The sequence below is a fragment of the Falco biarmicus genome, chromosome 4 (genome assembly GCF_023638135.1).
Source record: "Falco biarmicus isolate bFalBia1 chromosome 4, bFalBia1.pri, whole genome shotgun sequence".
In the NCBI taxonomy this organism is placed as follows: Eukaryota; Metazoa; Chordata; class Aves; order Falconiformes; family Falconidae; genus Falco; species Falco biarmicus.
The window spans coordinates 38,301,962-38,324,836 of record NC_079291.1 but is presented as its reverse complement, the minus strand read 5'-3'; the positions used below and the strand labels follow the sequence as shown (position 1 = coordinate 38,324,836).

The 22,875-nt window shown below is 39.2% G+C and overlaps 1 protein-coding gene across 1 annotated transcript in view; it reads left to right on the top strand.

The window, feature by feature from the left end:
- ZNF804B (zinc finger protein 804B) overlaps positions 1–8,912 on the top strand; it is a 74,817-nt gene extending 65,905 nt beyond the window's left edge. Inside the window, exon 4 of the mRNA XM_056338045.1 lies at positions 1,543–8,912. Coding sequence (XP_056194020.1) covers positions 1,543–5,233 — 3,691 coding nt within the window. The 3' untranslated portion in view covers positions 5,234–8,912. The remainder of the gene's footprint in view (positions 1–1,542) is intronic.
- The last annotated feature ends 13,963 nt before the right edge of the window (positions 8,913–22,875 follow it).

The following is a 22,875-nucleotide window of genomic DNA, read 5'->3' as shown; positions in this document are numbered from 1 at the left end:
CCAACAGAGCTCCTTACAACAAGCTAATACAATTTGACAACGAAATTACTAAATTACTGTTAGTCTCATGCACAGAAAAACTGAAAATACAGCTTTATTTTGCTGTTTCAAGGAGACTTTGAAAAGGATTTTTTACATGTCTTCTCCGAGAGGTAATTTCTTCCTAATGTACAGTAGTGAATTTGTATCTCCTGATGCCAAATTTGTGGTAAATGCAAATGTATTCTCAGAAATGCATACATACTCTCATACTCTGAGTTGACCCTACTCTAGGGAGTCTTTATGTCATTCCCACTGCTGAAGATCAATGCATTTTTGTAACATTTATAAAACATGCTAGCCTATTTATATATAGCTGTTACGCAGATCTAGCAGTCATAATTTACTTACATTTAATTAAAATGTCTGTAATTTTTAATCAAACTCTTTACTGAAGCTGGTTCCAAGATTTTTTCATGTATGTGTACTGTGGTACTGCATTGATAGCAAATTTAGATAACTGGTCTAATGAAATGCATGTTTAAAATACTGCTTGGAATAACATGTGTATGGTGGCTGTATATGTCTCATCTCTAATGGAAAATGGCAACAGTTATTCCGATCTCATTTAATTATTTATTGCAAGAAATCAGTGTTTTACCATGTTTGTTAAGGCCTTCTTAGAATAGAATCATAGAGTCATTTCGCTTGAAAAAGACCTTTGAGATCATCAAGTCCAACCATTAACCCAGGGCTGCCAAATCCATCACTGAACCATGTTGCTATTGATATTTCTTTTTAAGTACAAAAAATCTAAACCACAGATTTAAAATCTGAGAGGTCTGGGGAAGAGAAAAAATGTTATTAATGAAAGTAGAATACAGAAAGAGAAAGTATAGTAAGAGTCAGTCAAATGGTGGTTGATAATGAGAGCCCTGAAGTTCCATATTGATGGAAATCCACCTTGTCTCCTTTTCCCCACCAATATTTAGTGATAATTTCAGTATTAATGTCTCTTTGAATATTTCACAAAGTCATTCATTGTGAAATAATATAAAGATAAAATAAAACTCTGCTCTTAAAAGTACATACAACCCCCAACAAGCAAGCAGAATGCTGCCTTTGCTCTATCTGATAGAGTTTGATTCTGCAGTTGATTCAAGTGGAAATGCCTCATTTTGAATAAGGCACAATTTCCTTTGCAGTGGCCTCTCAGAAAACCACAACTTACCACAGACCAGATTCTCCTTGATATAAATTCAGAGTAAAGACAATGTTGTTTATTCTTGATGTATATGGGCACAACTCTGAATAAGATCTTTCATGTGCTGACTTCAAATCATAAAATTTTCTGTATGTAAAGACTGTCTTGCCCATTTAGGAGCAGAAGTTCAGGGCTAGACTGCACATTTAACTTTTTGAATCTTTAGAAATTTAGTTCTGCCTCATAACAGCATGAATGACACACTTCTTTAGCAGACAGCCATTGTCAAATGCGAGTTCTGCCTTAACTTGGTTACTTAATAGAGCTTTCTCTTTTTTTTATATTTATATACCTTACAGCGTCACTGGGAGTGGACCATTGCTTAAAGCCCCCAGATTAGTCGTGGAAAAGCAGCAATCATCAGATGGTATTTTCCTGTACAAGGGCGGCAAGTTCACAGCCAGTTCTCAGAGAACTGCCACAAGTGAAGGACAAGGTTTCTCCAGCAGTGTACTAGAGAAACAGCAGCTTATCATAAGCAGGTACCAGTCCTCTACTGAAAGACCCCATGCGCTTGGAAATCAAGTCTCACAAGTGTTCCCAGATAGCACCAATACTTCTCAAAGGGCAGGAGTGTCTTTCTCATTCTCTAAAAAAGTCCCTTTGAGGCTTGAGTCCTCGGCATCAGTCTTCAGTGAGAACTCTGAGGAAGGAAATGATTGTAGTGAATCCCCCAACCATAAAACAAAGCAAGCTCTTGAGGACTGTCGTTCCAGCACACTTTTAGAGGAGGACATGAAAGCAAGCTTGGATAAAGGGCCACCTGCTACACAAGGCCAAATGGATTTGGATAACAATGCATCAAGTCATGCAGCTGCAAAACCTAAAATGCTAAAGGAAAATGATAAAAGTAGTGATAGAGAATTAGAAGAAAAGGTCAGTGCTCATCCTTCATTTTCCAAAGTCAAAATACAGCTTTCAAATTTGGATTTTTCTGGTTCACTTAGAGAAACAGAGCAAGAGAGCAAATTGAATGAGTCTGAGCAATTGTTAGAAACTCTCATTTCAGCTTCATGCCAAGCTAGCAATTTTTGTACACAGCTGAACACCCACAAGCACAGCAATGCACACCTGCCTGACCAGTTACCTGAGCTCCCAAGACAGCCAGCACCTGAACTGGCATGCACAAGAAACATTAATGACAGTCCTGGGATGGTAAAAAGAGAAAGATCTTCGGAGAGTTTAGGAACCACAAATGGGAATATGGAAACACATCCAAGGGAGACAACGGTTAAAGAGGTTAAGCCCCAGGCATTGCCTTTCCTCCACGTAGTGAGCAAAGATGGCACCACTGCGCTGCAGTGGCCCACAGAATTACTTTTGTTTACAAAAACCGAGCCCTGTATTTCATATGGCTGTAATCCATTGTATTTTGACTTCAGACTCTCTTTAAATCACAGAGACAGTAACCATCATGCAACAAACAAAGACACCTGTAAAGAACACTCTATAAATAGGACTGAAGGTGAAAATGAAGCCTCAGGTTTAATAACACACAAGCAAATGTCAAATGAACAAGATAATCAGTTGTTGAAACCAAAGAAGATGAAAGCTTCCCTAAATCCAAGAAAGGCCAAGCAAAAAGCTGAGTCAGACATAGGGAAAGAAATGAATAAAAATGGTCAAAAATGCATTGCAGATTATTTGAATGAAAATATACCCAAAGTGCCTGCTTACCTTGATGTCTCACAAAAGGATTATATGACAGAAAAAAGTCTTCATACAACAACACTGAGAAGACCTTTAAAGTATCATTTTCATAGCTGTGAAAGAAAAATCCAGAATATTAGAAATGAAAGCATTTCATTTTCTGCTTTTATGTCTAGGATTAAAAAGTCTAAAGCTGCAAAATGTCATTTAATTTATTCTGAAGAAAAACGTGAAAACCAAAATGACTGCAGATCCATTCAAGATGTGGCCAGCTGTAGCAGTGACATAAGTGACAGTGGAAAAGACTCTAGTGGAAGTTTCCTTAGTTATCAATCCAGTTCAACAAGCAGGTATTCAGAAAATGAAGGATGCGGAAGTTACACAAGATGCTGGAGATTCCCGTCTCCTCAAAAGTCCTCCTCTGACAGACATTCCAGCTATTCTGACACTTCAGTTAGCAGTACAAGCAGCTGCATAAGCTACATGAGTCCCACATCAAACAATCATAGCAGAAATCATTTGCTTTTTTGTTGTAAAAGAAAGAGGAAGACAGCTGAAAGGCACAAATGTAAACACAGAAAGCACAAGTGTATTTTCACTTCTGATGATACAGATGAGGATTATCTTTGTCACAGTAGAAGTCACAGAACTAGAAACTGTACACAGAGGGGCACAGTTAAATATCAAAGATGTTTGAGACATAAAGTTTTACAACACAGAGACAGATCTAAACACAGCCGACGTAGGCACCGGCATTTTGGAAAAGTGCATAGTAGAAGTAGAAGCTACCATAGCTCCAAAAGTTGTTCCACCAGAGATTCAAGAAGCAGTGAAAGATCATCCAGTAGCAGAATATCAAGAGGCAGCAGTACAGGATCCTTCTCAAAAGAGGCTGACAACTGTGGAAACAAAACAAAAGAGGATGCAGAAAGAGGTTCTAACACCAAATCGGGAAAAGCTGAAACTGCACATTACGACTCTCTGAGTATGAGTGGTCAGGCAAAAAACTTTGCTGCCTACTCTTCAGAAACCCTGGCAAAAGGCATCTGTGGAAAAAGAAAGTCACTGACAGCCAAGTTACTTTTAGAAAGAGTGCAGTCCAAGAAAACCCAGGGGCAAATGCATGATTCAGAGAGATTTTCAAATGCTTGTGGGATAGAAGTAAAGGATCACTCACAGAGTCACTTTGCTCTTCAGTTTCCATCATCGGTAGATGACATTGCAATGTTACCTTTGCCAGAGAAACTGCTAAACATAGGTAAAAATGACATGGGGCATGATGAAATCAGTTCATTGGAAACCAGTGGGAAGGAAAACAACTTGGAAGCGTCAGAGATAACTAATGTTGCTCTTTCAACAGGCACTGATTATGATCATTGTCTTTTTAAAGACATCATTCAAATAGGAACAAGCTATCAGAGCCGGAGCATAAAAAGGAACACAGCAATAAAGGAACAATCCAATCTCTTCATTAGTGAAGTGCAACCCTTTATACAAAGCTGTGACCCAGTACCAAAAGACTTCCCTGGTGCTTTTCCCTCTAATAAATATTCTGTTGTCACTAATTCAACGGAGACCAAAGAACAACTACATGATGCAACCATGGACTCGAACCGGGCAGAAGGCAGTTTGGACTCTCTTTGTGACAATGCTATGCAGAAGTATGATGACACAGTAAATGACCTGGAAGTGTACAGTAAATCCACCTCCTCTCCTTTAACGCAGCAGCCTATCACGTTTTCACCAGAGGAAGTAGACAAATACAGGTTGCTTCAGCTGCAAGCCCAGCAGCATATGCAGAAACAACTTCTGGCGAAACACCTGAAAGTTTTGCCTGCCCCAGGGCCAGCTGCCTTCTCTGCAACACCAGCAGTTCCTGCCCTCCCTGTTCAGCAGCACGCCACTGTCACCACCATCCACCACACACTGCTGCAACGCTTTGCTGTCTCAGCATCTGTACATCCCCACGGCAGCCATCTCTCCCTGGCACACCTCCACCCCTTCTCTCAGGCACATTTCACCCCCATATCACTTTCCCCATTAGCACCAGCCCTCATTCCCACCCACCCTGCTTTGCTGACAGGACACCCATTGCACTTGATGTCCACCGCCCCCCTCCACCCTTCCCCACTGACCTTCCCCGCACTACCACACACTGCATATATCCCAGCCATATTTACACCGCACCTGAATGGAGCCACACCTTCTGCTATACATCCAGCTCCTTTAGTTCATCCATTATTCCAAGGGCAAGAGCCCCATCACTATTCTTACTCTAGCCAGACCCAACAGTTACCTACAATAAAAGAAGTTTTCAGTGTTTCTAGCTATTTAAACTAGCCCAAATAATTACACCACAGCTCCAAAACCAAATCTGAATAAAATAAATTATTCAGTGTTCAATCATGTGTCTGAGGGGAAATCTACTGTTTGGCTGGGAGCACAACAACAAATATTTTAAAATCCACATTCTGTATGATGGCATATGAATGTTGATTTTGTTCTCCTATCGGTGAGTAAAAGCTGGTTTAAAGCATTTTATGATACTATCACAAGGAGGACGGGGTCCGGCTAGTGTCATTCTGCAGAAGGTTTGGAAAGAACAGCCTGAAGTGAAGTCTGTGACTATCAGTAGGAATGGGACCACAGCACCCAGACACAACAGGACCAAGAATGTCAACACTGATGAGTGATTTAAAGCCACACAATTTAAGGTAGAGCAATCTTGACACACCTCAAAGGTTTGTTTTTCTGAGTGTGTATATGCAACAGCACAGGTCTTGGTCTGTTTTTTCAGACTGAGCAAAAAAGAAGGTGTTTGGGACCACAAGTCCCTGGTTCTGCCTCCTGGACAAAATAAACTGGGGAGCCTCAGAGTGAGGGGTGATGAGTTAACTCTGGAAGAAGAGGGTCACAACAACATCTCAAGGATACTTCAGTGATCTTATCCCTGTGATATGTTGCTCAGACAGTGTAAAGGGACTGCAGTCTGCCCACAGGTATGTAACAAAAAAATCTCTTAGCGTAGGGGCCTCTGTGATGGCACAAGCAGGCTGCTGTTTTTCCCCCTGAGCCAAGCATCCAAGAAGGCAAGGGAAAGAAGGGGAAGAAGCCAAGTTCTTTGGCATTGCCTGCATGTGGCTGTAGCATAGGGTATGTCGGGGGTGGCCCACAGCAGTCCAGAGCAGCCAAGCAGCTAGTGTTGTCTTCGAACCTCAGAAGTCCTTGGCCAAGACTGCAACACTTCTTTCCTATCAAACAGAGCTCTGATGTGTGGGAGAGTCTTGCCCAAAGAATGTGTAAATATGTTTCGTCCCTTTCACAAACAAACAATTGCCTGGTCCTATAAAAATCCACTGATATTCAAAAAAATGCAGAAGTAAAATTCCAATTGGAAAGTGGCTCTCCAGGTCAAGCCTCATAGAAAACCATGCCACAGTTCTCAGCATTTCGAGGTATACTGAACCTAAACAAATATGTCAAGATTCTCGCATGGCTTCCCAAACTCTCAGCATACAAACCAAAATTCTGAATCTGCAATGTTTGAATGCATGTATCCAACTTTCAGGGTGATGCGTGGTAGAAATTGCTAGTAATACGTGTATCTGGAAATAAGTGAGGGCTTCAGGATTTCTTTGAATGGCACATTTTGACTATTTCTATATTTTTTCTAATTCAATATGGGATATTTAGCATGAAATTAAGTTCATAGTTGCGGTTAGACTGCAGGCATGCTTCCCAATATAACTGGACAGTGAAGCGTCCAAGAGACAGTGCCTGATTACTTGGATTAGAAACATTTGAAATAATTTCAATCCATTTGCAATAAGGTAGCGCACAATTAATGTATACTTCATAATTGATATAAAACACATTTAAAAACCTTTGGAGGATTTTATTCCATTCTATTTAGTTATCTGAAGAAACTGAGAAATCTAATTGCAATTGAGTATTTAAAATACAACCCAGGACCAATTTTCTAACTTAGTTTTAATCGAACTAGATTCATCCATTGCAATAAAATGGTATTGTTTTAATTTCTAAAAGCAGCTGCTTCAGCATAAACCGGTATTATGCCAAACGTTTTAAAAGGCTTTACAAGTTGTAACTGGGTTTTTTTGTATTTTCAGATTAGTTTCTTTTGATACTTAACATTTGAGCCCTCAAATAAAAGCTGTCAGGAAAAAATCTGGAGACTGAGCAGAAGCAAAACATTTTTGTATTGAAAAAGGTTAGAGAAACCAGTACCCTCAAATATCTTTTGGTTGGATACACAGCTGATCTATTAATTACATTAACAAAATGGATTCATGCCATTTTGGAGTTACTTATCTTTATGGTTTAATTTTCTTGTTTTAATTATAGAGAACGTCTTTAATTTAAATAATTGGTTCAGAATTACCGAAGTCAGAAATGTTCTTTGTGGAAGATGTTAAAAATAAACATTTCCACAGTTTTGAAATTCTTCCTTTCATTTTTGGTTGAAAATCTTTTAAAATTAGATCTAAATTTACATATAGTTTCTGTGCTCGTGAAATGTTATTTTCTGAGAATCAAACATATTTTACTGAATGTGACTTACTTCTGAAAATTAGTACTTGCTTGCCTGGGTGGAGATCCGTCACTCAGTGGACCACTTGGAAGCATTAGTTATAATTCTGTAGAAACACTTGCAATTGGACATTTTAAAGGAGCAGGTCAACCTGTGCAGCTGACTGAGCTACACAGCCATCACCACCAGTTCAGGGCTAATGCCAGCCTAAAAAGATGCATTTCCAGCCCTGCAAGCTGTTAAATTTATAGGCCCAGTTCCATTCCTATTCAAGAAAAAACAGCTGTTCTCATTGTATATAAGAGTTCATTTGAATCCAAAGTAGGTACACAGAATAAAGTGGAACAGAAGAAATGACAGACTAATCTCATCTTTAATGTGTACACACATTTTGTATCCCTGCTTCTTACAGGCAATGTTAATATTGTAGAAAGTCCTATGGCAAGAAACCTGACCAAACGAAATTTAACAATACCCTACTACATAGATAATTTATGGAAAATAGTTATATAAGTTTCCCTTAATGTATGCACAATACAATGGGATTCTAGGAAGGAACCGAATCATAGGATGTCCATGCATCATTGTATATACCAACAAGGATGATGTGGTAAGGCAAATGAATAGACAATAAGGATTAAATTTAATTCTTGGAATAATGGGAATTAGGATTTTGAGAGGTATTGATGGAAAAAAGAGAGATTAAGAAGGAACAGAAACAGCACAATAGCAAAACAGCAATCATTGACTACCAACAAAGGGAATGTCCAATACTGAGAAGGGATTTTCTTGGAGAAATGTAATAAAATTATCAACACAGCTGAGATTATATTTTTGCTCTAATTGCTGCCATATTTGATTTTCATCAGTAATGTACTTTAAATACATACCTTTATTATTATTTAAAGCATAATTGAGCCTGATGTATGGAGCCGTTCTACAATTTTGATTTTATTTATACTGATTTTTAAAAGACTTACAGTATCCTGGTTGCAGTGATATATACACTCCAAGTTAATAACCTAGTTTAGCTTGGTTTTATATTCTGGACACATAATCCAACAAAACAGGTCACCCACACTGTAATATTCCAATAACAGAAGTTTCCTGAATAACACAATGATAAATTTGTTTGTTTGTTTGTTTTCATTTTGTAACTGAGTCACTTCTGGAATACATGTAACATGTATATTTGTTGTGCAGATTTGCATAAAAATGCATTTGACCAGATTGATTTTAAAAGTGTTAAGTTTATATTTAAAACTGGATAATACTCTGGCTAGTATAATATGTAAACTAGTAATTTTGTTTTGTATTCTCTGTATAAAGTGTTTTATATTATACAGTAGCTAAGTGAATTGCACTATTGTACATGCAACACGGCTTTTTTTTTAGGTTATTCAAGGAATTCCTGGGAATGTAGTTTAATGCAATAATATTTTTTTTCAATAAAAAGGCTTACTGGTATAAAGAGTGTCAGTCATGTATTTTTAATGTAAAGCATACCAAAAGGCAGCAACATAATAAAATGCAGAATGATGCAAACATATTCTGTATTTTAATCTGCAGAACTGAAATGCATTTAATTCATCCCTGTGGCTATAATCCTGAAATTTCTTAGAATGTTTCCTAAAGATTTTAGTATGTGTTACAAAAGTGGGTTGTTTAAATGGAACTAAAAATAAATATTCCTTACAAAAAAATATTCTATCTATGTGGTTTTTGCAAGTACTTTTAATGGAACAACATCCTTTTGTATATTTTAATGCACTAATCAGTTTATTTAGAATGACACTTATAATTCACTTGCCAGGTTCCCCACATAATGCCTCTGAGCTATGATTCCTAATGCTCTTGTAGAAGGCCCTTTGGTGAAGAAGCTAACAGTAGGATCCAGAAATGTATCATTCATTCACCTTTTAACCTTTCTTTAAAAATTATCTTAGTCATGATAAGTATCTCTTTACCCCATGTTTTCCCTTTTACCTTTTTATTGTATCTTTTTCCATCCTTCTTTCATTTATATTGTAAGCTTTCTGGCACAAGGCTTTGGGTTTTGTCATATAGGTACTCAGCTTTGGAGGTCCCATGCATTGCTGCTATACTAACAGTAATTGTAAGGCTAGTTATAGCCATCAGTAGATGGTTTCAGTAGTTTCATGTCTCCATGTGAGCACAAAGACTGAAATAATGTAAAAACAGGTGTCTGCACTCTTGTCTTTTGAGGTGTGGTGTGACAGAGGTCATATTCCATTAGGTCTATCTGTTCAGCTGGAAATACCTTGGCCAGTCTCTGGGACCAAATTAATCTACTGTGCAGGGACATCTCATGACTCAGGCATTCTATAAAATCCTGAAATCATAGCAAATCAACAGAGACGTTAATTGACACAGGGTATCTAATTCCATTCAATTGTGTTTCTTCATCAAGTTGTTTCACAATAAAAACAAAATTCAGACTTGGACAAACTTAAAGAAAAAAAAGTGGAGAGTCTGAAGGAAATCTCCTGCGAAGTAGTATCTGTACCATTAACTATTAGCTATAGTAGGCTTCTAGTTGAGATCAGATCTCACCCGTTTGCTGTTGAACAGTGTTACTGTTCTGACTAGGATGTAATATGTGATGAAATTAAGTTGCCCACACCTTCCTATTCCTAAAGCTAGCTACTAATTCCCCCTTCTTAAAGCTTGAATTCCAGATCTGTTTAACAGTTGAGTATAAGCTGATTTTTTTTTCTCTTTCCTTTTTCTTTCTTTTTTTTTTTTTTTTTTTTTTTTTTTAATACCACAATGTATCTGTTCAGGCCAAACCTACATTTAGGACTTTTACTTCCTTGAGAATGAGAAACAAATGTTTTGCCAGACTTGAAATGTCTCTTATCACCAGATGGAGAGACTTTTTGGAGGAAATACATTTTATTTAACTTAAAAAAGAAAGCCCAACAAAGCAGATATTAGAGACAGTGTAAAAGAAAAGAAGACCATATTTGTAGCTATTTATGCCTAAGTTTAGCTTCAAGACATTTCATTTCCACCAGTTAAAATACTGTCTCAGTGCAGTGTCCAGCCGTAGGAAGATCCAGTCATTGCCTCCACTCCACAGGATCTCAAATGGTGAACTGGGCTGCTCTTAGAGATCCTATTTCCCCCAGTGTCTTCTCAAATGCTCAACCTCTGAAGGCTTCCTTTAAGTCAGGTGAGCTCTCAGAGCTTCTTCCATCACAGTGCTGAGTACTGCAGCTAACGTGCATCCTGCTGGTGGGCACAGGCTAGGCAGTGTTATCACCCAGCCAGGCAGAACACAGAATGAATATGATTGCAAAATAGGCTAGACTAGACTTTTTCAGTTGCAAGGGACCTACAGCGATCATCTAGTCCAGCTGCCTGACCAATTCAGGGCTGACCAAGTTAAAGCACATTATTAAGGGCATTCTTCAAATGTCTTTTAAACAGTGACAGGCTTGGGGCATCGACCACCTCTCTAGGAAGCCTGTTCCAGTGTCTGACCACCCTCTCAGTAAAGAAATGCTTCCTAATGTCCCAGTCTAAACCTCCCCTGGTGCAGCTTTGAACCATTCCCTCGCATCCTCTCACTGGATCCCAGGGAGAAAATCTCAACATTTCTCTCTCCCCTCTCCTCCCCAGGAAGCTGTAGTGAGCGACGGCGTTGCCCCTCAGCCCCCTTTCCTGCACACTAGACAGCTGCTCCTCACAGGACATTCCTCCCAGCCCTTTCACACGCTCCTCCGGACACATTCAAGGTCCTTCATAACCCTGGCAAACCGTGGGCCCCGAGCTGCGCACAGCGCTCCAGGTGAGGCCGCGCCAAGGCTGAAGGCAGCGGGACCAGCACCTCTGAGGGCTGGCTGCGCTCTGTGCGCTGCCCCCGGGGCGCAGGCTGCCCCTCGGCTGCCAGGGCACACCGGTGACTGACACCCAGCTGCCAGCCAGGCCCCCGGGTCCCTCTCTGCACAGCCCATCTCCAGCCACTTCTCCCCCAGTTTATACTTGTGCCCGGCATTACTCCATCCTAGGTGCAGAATCCAGCATTTGGACTTGTTAAATTTCGTCCCATTAATCATAGCCCAATGCTCCAATCTATCTAGATCCCTCTGCAAGGCCTCCTGTCCCTCAAGACAACAGCACTCCTCGTTTGGTATCATCGGCAAACTTGCTAATGGTGCATTCAACTCCTGCATCCAGAAGTAATCTAATAGTTTATCTGGTTGCAAACAACCCACTCAGGATCCAGGCACACAAGGCTAATTTAAAGATTTTCCATCCCCTCCTCAACAACCAGGCATTGGTTTCAACCCCCACATTGCAGTGTTTTTTGCTGCTTCTCTTCTCTTCTCTTCTCTTCTCTTCTCTTCGCTTCGCTTCGCTTCGCTTCGCTTCCCTTTTCCATTTTCCTTTCCTTCCCTTCCCTTCCCTCTCCCTCTCCCTCCTGTGTTCTGTTTCACTGTTTACTGCCTCAATCAGTCACATCAGCAGAGCCAAAGAGGGGAATGAGACTGAGCCAGGACAGGAAAAGAGAGAGAACAACACAGAAAGGGAGGCTGGAAACATAACAGGCCAATTTTCTCCAGTGGTGATGTTTGAGTACTTGTGTCCTCCTGCAACACCAGCCTACAGCCTGGTGGGAAGTATTTCACTTCACTGCATAACCTTATTATGCAAAGCAGGCATCTTAATATAAACTTTATACAGAAATATAAAGAATTGCTTGGAATGCAGCTCATTGCCTCTTCCTCTTTCTAGACACTAGGCACAATGATAACAATGTGCGTGGGGATAACAGGAATCTGCAAGTCAGTGAACTGCACTGCTGCCTTGCCGAGATTGGAACACACCATTGTGATGTGCTTGAATGTTTCTCTGCCCCAGGGCTGAAGGGCATTTACTCATTAACATTTCAGGTCATGGAAATACTCTCTCTGTCTTCAGAACCATCAGGCTGAGCCTTAACTTAACACCTTGCTTGTCTATAAAGCGCACAGCACTTTTAAAATGTTTTTTTTATTATTCTTTAATAAACACATTATTTTCTTTAACTGAAAACACAGAAGAAGCCAAATAGTGAATTGCAGAAATTATAGACAGAAATAAATCTACAGTTACAGTAATGGGTATTTATTCTAAGCATCTACTGCTTAATAGTGACCTATGTGTTTTGTGAATGTGCTTAAAAGTGCTCTTGACTGAGATGTCAAGCAGTAGATATGTGACTGTCTTAAAAGAAGACTCAGCCCAAACTCATTTTTTATGACCTAGCTATAAACCCCTCAAAATAAAGATAAGGTTGAAAAGCTTGATAGACTTCCACTAAGCAGTGTAAGCAGTTCTGCTGCCTCTACTCAAGTGCACATCTAAAACTTATATTACACACAAAAATCAGTATTTCATTCTTATGAACGAATACACTTTTTAGACCAAATACATTTGTTATTTGCAAATCAATGAATTAAATGTAATTATCAATTTTATATATAAATCTGTTCTGTGTACTCCAAATGGTGCATGTGTGCAAATCAGCAACATTAATAAATAAATCATTGTGAATGGAATGTTAGTCTCAGACAGCTGTAAACCAAGTATTTCTATATAAAGCAATATGTTCAATACAAAAATAATCGAATTATAATTTGCTTTCTTTTTATGGGCTAACTGTTCTCTGCCAGCCCCAGAGAGAAACCCCACAGAACTGAACAGAAATAGCTATGTGTGTGCACAATGGGAAGGAGCCGTGTGTCTTCTTAAGGGCACACAACTGCGTCTAACAGAAACTTATACCCCGAGATAGAATTCTGTGTGTAAATCAAAGGAAAGATGTATGAAACATCTTTATGAAACAGGTATGAAACATCTTTAATCAACTGTTGCATATCGTCGCAGGTGAAATACTACAGAGTTCCCAAAACAGTCTTTTCCACCCCTGTCCCTCATGCTTAGAAAGTGTAAATTGCTGAGGAAATGCTTATCTGTCAGTGGTCCGCTTGCTATGAAGTGGAAAGTCCTACCTTCATCCAAGAAAATGAAAACACTAGAAGTGTTGCTCCCTGTTAATGTCAGTATTTCTCTGAAAATATTCCAGACTTCTTGAGAGTGAGTTTTTCAAGTGAGTTTGCTTTCTTCAGAGGGCTGGAGCACCTATGGGCCTGAGGATGGAGACGCAGCTAGTCCCTTCTGCTTAAATGTTGATCCTGTCAGTTTAGGTTCCACATAGAGACATCCAGATCCAGGAATGGGTATCCAAATTTTAAGATTTTAAACATATTAAGAGAAAACTTAACAGTATCTGTTAAGTTGCTAGTTGTCAGCTGGGACAAGTTTCCTGCTCACACAGGACTGGATTTTTTGTCTTATCCATTGCATGTAACACATACCTGAAGTATACAGGAGAGTTTTCAGAGCCATGTTATATTTCTCTCTCTCCCGCTCCCTGCAACACTTGAGGAAAATGGCTGGGAACACACACACCACCACCACCACCACCCATCAATTAAGTGAGATGATCATCCTTGGTCTAGTTTTTAGTTTGCTAGTAATCTCTTGAAAGGTCTCTGTGACTTAAAATACTTAATGCTTTTATTAATATCACCTGTAATTACAGGACTGGTATGTACTGCTGACATATTATGGGTTTAATCCTTAGCAATAAGCTTTCCTACCATGAGTCTCCCCCTTTTAGTTCTGTTCTGTGACTATTCTTTCAAATGCTAAATTCCCTGGTTTTGGTGTTTTGTTTTGTTTTGTTTTTTTCTTAAGTAATGTATTAAATAAGCACTTCTTGTATGATTTTTATTGGAAATTATATGGGTCAGAGTGAAGTATAATAATGGATCTTAGTATGGGTTATGATCAGAGTTTATGAGTTGAAAATAATTTTTTCTTTCATCTCAATGTTGCCAGCCCCCACTAGCTTATCACAAGAGATTCTCAGATGCTGAGGGCTGGTGAGTGTGCCAAAATGGGACAGCAGAAAGAAGCACAAGAGCACAAGGTCTGCTTGTGAATGATAAAGGTAAGAGAGAGGGCATGTATAAAGTCTGAAGAGCAATGTCAGATTTGTGACACTTGGAGGAAAGGGTATGTTAATTCCAGAAGATGCAGAGGACACCAAGGAAAGGTTAGATTCATGATGAATAAAGCTAGAGAGGTTTGCAAGCTCAAAACCTCAGATGAGCCACTGTGATAGTGATGTCAATAGAACTAAGACAAAAATTCCTGGTGGGATTTTTTTACACATGGTAGGCTGTAACTTTTGCAAAAATATTTGTTTTTCCATATCTGCTCCCAGTCCAGTCCTAAGACAAAGAGGGTCAGATAGTAACAAATAACTGTACCAGTGTTTCAAACAGTACACAAGGATGCATTTAGCTACTGAGTAAGTGTTTGACCAGTTCTTACTCTGCTTGATCTGCTCATTCCTGCATCAGGGACATTTGAAACAGCAGGTTATGGGCTGGTCTTGAGCAAGGATAAGCAAACAGCATGAAACACTTCAGCCTGGTGAAATTGGTTCATTCAGATTTATGAACAGAGGAAATGAGTCACAGCTCTGTTTGAATCTCAAGAAATTTGTACACTTGGTGAAATGTAATCTAAATTGTGAATTAAAAATCTGTTAAGTGGAAAAAATGTTAATGCTTAACATTAGCATTTTTTTCTAGAGAGATAACAGCAATGTTTTTTCTAGGACATAGCCAGGGAGTGAAAAACTGGAAATAAAAATTTAGGAAAATAATTTCCATTGTATTTCATAATGTGTTTGATGCATCAGTGTCCCAAGAAATTGTCGTGCCTTTCAAAAGAGACCTTTACCTTGTTCTTCCTGACAAAGTTAAGCTGAGGTAGAATGCCTTTGCTGGAGCACTGACATCTTAGTAGTTATGAGGAATTAATTACCAAATTCCCCACAGAAGAACATTTGTGGTAGCTAAAGCAGCAGTTCCACAGGACAAGAAGCAGCTCCTCCACCTGGGTGGACCAGCAGTCCATAGAAGATGATATGGAGAATACACTGCAGAGCATCAGTAAACAGTCTCCTAGCTATAAGTCTAGATATGTTTCATATAATTACTGGAAAGACCACTGTTGAAATCTCTAGGCTCAGAAATATGCCTCATGGTATAGCATTTCCAGGCACTATAGACTGCTCATGACTCAGAATCAGCACATACATTTAGGGGGGAAAAAATCCAAACCAATAAGTGTCTCCTTAATAAAAAAGGAACTATAAATTCTCAGCGTGTCTCAATACCACAAATATATATTAATGCTAACCTTAAAATCCTTCTAAAACTGTAAAATACATAAACACTTTAATCGTGCTGTAAAATTCCTATTGCCGGTGCAACACAAATCCTTCCTCTCTGCACGATTGGATCATCCTGGTGCTGGCAAACCTTGCAAAATGAACACTGAGAATGATATAGTTTTTTCCCCTGTTGCTAATTCAATAAATACTTGGATTAAAGATGTTCTTGGATTAAAGATGTTCTCATCTTTTCTTTCTAAGGTCACTCATCTGCAGTTGGAAGCAGAGAAAGAGTAGGACTATTGCTAAGGGTATATTTTCAAAGTGCAGCAGAGAGATTTAGCCACTTAATTCCCATTGTGGGCAATACATTTGAAAGGCTTTTTGACCTTTAGGTTAGAATACATGGGTTAATATGTAACTTGATTTTTTTTTGGAAGATTTCTCAAGGATTTGTCAGGAAATTGGCTTTAGAAACTTAGAGTGGATACAGACATGATCAGCATGATCAGACAGGTTCAGGCTGAGAAAGTCTCCTTGGCAGCTTGGAAAACTAAAAGCATTACATGAAAATCATATCACAGTCCTGTCTGTCAGTTCCTGTTAGAAAAACACTTAACTTTTCCTTAGAATTTCTTTGGCCTTCACAAATCCAAGAATAAAATCACTGTCTAACACTCCTGCTGAACAATTTTCAGGTCTAAGCGTGTAGGTACTTAGGGAGAAACTTAACATTGGGTCAAATGCTGGCTCAACTTTACGCTCTCTGATTCTGTGCTACTGGCTTCTTATAAGCTTGGTCAGCAAGACCAGTGGGCTCCAGAAGCTCAGTGGTACATTACCATACACCCCTGCCACTGTGCAAAGACTGAAAGGCACAATGGCCAACAAGCTGCCCCGGTATTTGTGTCTGCTTCTCTCTACCTTCATAACCCCGTGCTTAGAGTTTTCCAGACCAGAAGCCAAAGCACAGTCGTGCCTCCTGTATATGTGTGACAGATACACCCCAGTGCTCACACGACACATTGCGTGGCCAGATCTGCTAATGAAAGCGCTCTGTGTTATGGAAATGATGCAAGATCAACTCATTACATGCAGCGTGCAAGAATCCTCCTGCCACATGCTTACATGGCAGCACGAGATACATTTTAGAGTTCAAACATCAGTGTAAGATACGTATTGCTATGTTTTGAACATTTGAAAGGTTTTTGAAATTCAAAGCTGGAATCATTACAGCTAAACCGATTCATCATGATAGAGGTACTACTTCTGCTTAAGGAGCAGATGAAAAAAACAAGGTGGAAACCAAAACAGACCTTTATTTTCAGCTATTTCTAGAGAGATGCCTGTTAATTGCCTGCCCTGAGTGAAGTCAAAAGAGGGCTGACATTTCAAATACGGGCAGGTTTAGCTCCCGTGCTTTACAGGAGTTGTCTAGGATTATTCACCAAAATATTTTTTGAATAATACATGATTACAAGTATATTTTTAAGCAGCTCATGACCAGTCTATGAAATGAAAAAGGATAAATTTAAATAGGTTATTTTCTTCAAATTTTTCACTCAGCTCAAATGATAATTCAATTAAGTTCTCACATATGTTTGCACACAGTTCTAGATTAATTTCTTGCTTTTAAGTTTTACATTTCTCTTCTTTCTCCCTATGCAGAGAGATACTTTCCTCATCATCAGATTGGTTGACTTTCAGTGCTAGTTTGCTCTTAGCTGGTATTAAACAGTCAGTCATTAGTATCCTGTATGCTACATAAACAGTAAATACAATATCTGGTTTTCATCAGCTTTAGCTGCAAGAGATGAATGAAAGATGCAGCAATGGAACATTTCAAATGGTTTTGTCAAAGAAATGTGTGGGACTATCCTTCATGCAAGTCCAAAAAAATCTGTCGTAAGAAATGTAGATAAAACTATAACCACAGAAAGAAAATGACAGGCAGAAAAGAGAGCATTCAAAGAGTCTCCTTTTGATAAGATGCAATTACCACAGAAAATAATATTATTCAGATCAGGGTCTTTACTCTCTGACAAACCATTAAAGCATCTGCTACAAACTTTGAGCAAAAGATGTGCCATAACATGATATTCATAAATAGACCTAACACAGTGATGTATCATGGTCTTCTTTCATGAATCATCAATGCAGAAGAAATCCATGGTCCAAACAGCACTGCAAAGGACACTTATTGATTCAAGTTGGTCAACTCTGTACTCTTTCTGACGTATTTCAGACCCCAGGGAATAAAGAGAAACAAAGACGTGCTATGATGTCTCATAACCTTCGCTGGGGAATAGATGGTTTTAGAAATGTGAAGGCACAGGCAGGCCCCAAGGGAGCAGAAGGCCTGGGAGTGAGATCACGCAGCGGCAGGGGAAGCTAGGGAAAGCTCCTAGGCTGCAGCCAACAAGAGGAATGTTCTAAGATGGGCACCTGCAGTGCTCTGCTTGCATGGGAAAAGGCTTTAAAGGATGAGCCTGGCCCAGCTGAGAAAAACAAAGCATGGGGATAATCAAGCAGACTATGAAAGCAAATTGCCCTTCAAAAGAAAGATGGCTCATTTTAACCCTCTTTAATGTTTTGGGGGTTTGTTTAGTTTTTTGTTTGTTTTTGTTGTTGTTGTTTTTTTTTTAATTTAAGATGTGCTTAAATGAGCATGGAGACACTATCTAAGGGCAGGACAGCTCTCACATCCACATAGATTCCCATGGCTCTTCCATGGGAATTCCAACATCAGGGCTGGTTGCCATAAAGTCTGTGCTTTATGGGAGATGCTATTCTTTCTGTACAGACTTTCTACTGCATGGACTCATTCAGTCTCATTTTCTGACTTGAAAATGTTACTCTGAGAGCTATATAGAGGTTTAACCTTTAAACTGTGACACTGGTGTAATAAAAAGCCATTTAAGCAACCTACAGAGCTGCTTATAAACTGATTACAACTGTAGTAGACGGTGGTGATGGTGGAGAGAACCTTCATATACTATACAGGGGACGCATTATGCCAGTGGTTGGGTATAGCAGTTATCTGTAGATATCTTCAAAGCATAAACTGCCGAGCCATTACAGTTAGTGCCTGAAGATTACAATTTCTCAGGTAGCTCCCATTAGGACCCAACAATTCATTGAAATGTGCTCAGAGAATATATTACACCACAGAGCCATCTATATATCTCCAAATAAGGACTTGTACTGCTGGAAATGTACAGAGGAAATGCAGGGCGTTCATTGTATACAAAACTGCTCTTTCCCATTGTAGTCCTTAAAACTTTCCTTTCAGTCCTTAAAGGTGGCTTATAAGAAAGATAGGGACAGACTTTTTAGTAAGGCCTGTAGCAACAGGACAAGGGGCTATGGTTTTAAACTAAAAGAGGATAGATTTAGATTAAATATTTGGAAGAAATTCTTTACTTTAAGGGTAGTGAGACACTGGAACAGGTTACCCAAAGAAGTTATGGATGCCACATCCCTGAAAATGTTCAAGGCCAGGCTGGATGGGGCTTTGAGCAACTTGGCCTAGTGGAAGGTGTCCCTGCCCACAGCAGAGGGGTTGCAACTACATGGTCTTTAAGGTCCCTGACACAGATACCTCTGTGAACATATATATATACACACACATACATATATATTAATATACATATGTATACTGTGAACAGTGAAATTTGTGAGTGCTTACATTCTCCGGAGTCACAAGTGTAATTTCAGGGAAATTACATGGACTCTGTTACACACCTATTGCTTGAACATTTCTTTAGAAATCAGCATATTTACATGTCTCTGCATTAGGAACCTGGAAATTATCCTGTTAACCCATTTCAAAACACAGGACCTCAGGTTCATTTCCTCAAAATATCAATACTCTGAGATCTGTGGAAGACCAAGACTGGTAATATAATCCCTAGGTTTACTGCATGGAATTGGGCTCAAATGAATGGCACAGGGCTATCACGTAATTGTTTTTGTATAATCATAGAATCATAGAATGGTTTGAGTTGAGATTTTGTTATGTTCTGTGAACTACTGAGGATGGCTCCCAAGCAGCAGAGAATAGAAATGTAAACACTTCACAGAGGTAATGTCTTGATGGTACTTCTGACTTCCTTTCATAGTTTCAGATTTTACATATGAACTGAAGTTTCACCCAAGGCACTTCTTATATTTTTTTTAAACCTAACACATACAAATGCACTGAAAGTTAAAATTAACAGTCTATGGGGTTTTAAGTAAGCAACTTTGTTCAAGGAAACAATCCCTTCCATTATTTCAGCTGTAAAACCTGATTTTATCCCATTTTCCTGATCTCAGTGTCCCTGTCTTCTATTTTAAACTCTGAACCATCTCTCCCTTACTTCTGATTCCACTACCTTATTACATTTTGCTATGTCTTTTCATTCTCTTTTCCACCAAAAGAGTATGACACCAGACACAAGGTCTCTCAAGGATTAAACTGTCTTCTCTAGAGACATCTTCATGGCTGTAGCAATGGAACAGACAACCAGGTATTGCAAAGGCAGTGGTGTATATAAGCAAGAAGATGCCTGGCATGGTAGTAGAAAGATCACAGGAACTCCTATCAAGCACTGGTGTCTGGACACTCAGGCGTCCCATTTCTTGTCTTGCATCAGCAGCCCACCCAGCCACACCACCCTAGTTTGGGGCTTCTGCTTTTCTCATACCTGCACTCTTGATTTGATAGATGGGAGGATAATCTTGCTGCTTTCAGTTTATTCTGATCCATTCTACCATCTCCTGGAAAAAACAATTCACTGGGTGGGGTATATCCCTTAAAACAAAAGGATGAGCAGAGAGACAAAATAAAAACTTATTTCTTGAAAAAGAGGAGTAATAAAAATATTTTTTCTGTTGTAATTCCTTTCCCACCAATGGTACATTGTATGAAATTATGGGTTGTTTCTGTTTCCTTATTTAGCTAGTATAGCAGTGCATTGAGCTGTTCTGTGTCACACTGAAGTGTGCTGTACCTGTAGGATGGCACCACATAATATGATTCAAGCTGGCATTTTTATTTAGGCTCACTGATAGTGCTTCAGACAAGCATGCAGTAATCACAGAATGTTTAATTTTACACATATGTAGCATAGCCTTGAAGGTAGTGAGGAAAAGAGTATTAAGAAAATCAGTGAGAAAATATCTCTTCAAGGTCCCACCAACATCTGTCTTTGAATGTGGATGGTCACTTTGACAGCTTTCTGTATGTTTGTGTTCATACAGTTTTCCTGTTTCCTAGAAAACGGCTTATTACAGAACAAAATGCCACAGACCGAATTCACAGGAATCTGGCCAAAACTGCAAGACTTTCTGGGATATGGCCATAGTACACAGGTCAGAGCTGTCTCTTCTACTTCAGTGGACAGTGGCAACACAGTTCCTACAACCCCTTTGGTCACGCTGAAGGAAAATGAAAATGCTATCTCTTGATTTCTGAATCAGTTATTTCTCCATTTGGAGGGGTAGTTTAAGGTATTGACTCAAAAGGTAGTTTAAGAATTCACTTGAAAACTGCTCTGAAGAACTGGACATTTACAGTAGACATTCCTAGATAACATATCAAACCTACCAGGAGCAATCATATTACATGTCAGGAAAGAAAAAGGTTTATTTCTATTATATGGCTATTAAAAACAACCCCACAGACTGTTGTTCATTCTGAGTAGTACAGTTTACCTGTCTCAGTTAACCAAGCTAGATAATTATTAGCACTTTTGCTGATGTGTAGGTATTACAGAAGTAAAACTACAACATGTACTGTTACACCAGGAATCATTAGAAGAATCATTATTAATATGCCATTGAGCCATAGAGATGTGCCGTCTCCTTCCTAATGAAGCAAATATTTGTTATTACTAAACATCTACAATATTCCACTACTAAGAAACACAAGCAAATATTTAGACAAAGCCAAAATGTTGCAGGATGTACTTTTAGGACAATTATTTTTTTACAGAAGAATCTGTGGGGGTTATGGGGGTACCTAGCAAAGACTCTAAAGACAACCTGAAATACCAAATTACCTTTTAAGTAATTACGTCAAGTGTGTGTGTGGGAAGATCACTTTGGAATGAGACTTCCAGAAATAAAGCTGTAATTATATTCTTGAGACAAAGTACACAGCCAAGATGGAGGTCAAGGCTGGGATCAATAAAATCAGCTGGAACTTACAAGTATCAAAAATACCTGCCCTTTATTGCATTATGTATCTGTCTCTCACAGATGGAGTTTTACTCTCAATAGGGAACACAGATACAGTGAAAGCTGTGTAAATAACCACACCACAAAGAAGCAGTGACCATCCATCACCTGATGAACGTATCTGGATAGTACAAATCAGAGTAAAACAAGGCCAATGAGTAAGTGATCCTCTAAAGCCTTGGATATATTAAAAGAGAATGGACTTTGCAAATCTTCGCAATACTCATTAACTTCCTGGGTTTTGATGCTTTATTCACCATTGAAATAGTTAATGGTATTTTGGTGGTCACCTTTCAGCTATAGCATTAATAACCTAGTGAAATAAAGGAAGACAGAAAGAAACGATTCCATGATGTGTAGACTGTCTCCTGACTTTTACTATCATTGCATTACTTTTCATTGAATCCTTCATTACTTTTTATGGCTGTGGCAAGGACGAGAGGCATGTGGTCTTCTAGACACAGTGGCTGCTCACACCTCCAGTTAATTTCACTCAGAGCTGCAAGAGGGGGTGGAAGTACAGAGAGTAAATGTCCAGTGAGCCTTTCTACCCTAAACGGCTAGAGGTGTGCTGCTGCAAGCTTGAGACTAAAGAATTACATATACAGACAGCTACCTGGAAATGAACCTAAGTGGCACATTTGCTACATGCTGTTGCCTTCTAGCTTTCCAAGATGTTGTTTCTGAAGTTGCCAGGTACAACATATTTCATGTATGACTAACCCTCATTCATTCAGTTTTAGATCAGTTTGGTTTTCGTGAAAACTTCCTCTTTTCTACTGCACTGATGCTCTGTCCTCTGGGCTATGACAGACTGAGCACTGTCACTTCAGGGCTCACCGCCACCGGGGTAACAGAGCAGGTTCTCTCACTTCACTGTAACAGTCTGCTCAAAGGCCAGGTGTCTTGTCTAGTGTGCTCAGGAGCTGAAACACTCGAAGTACGTGG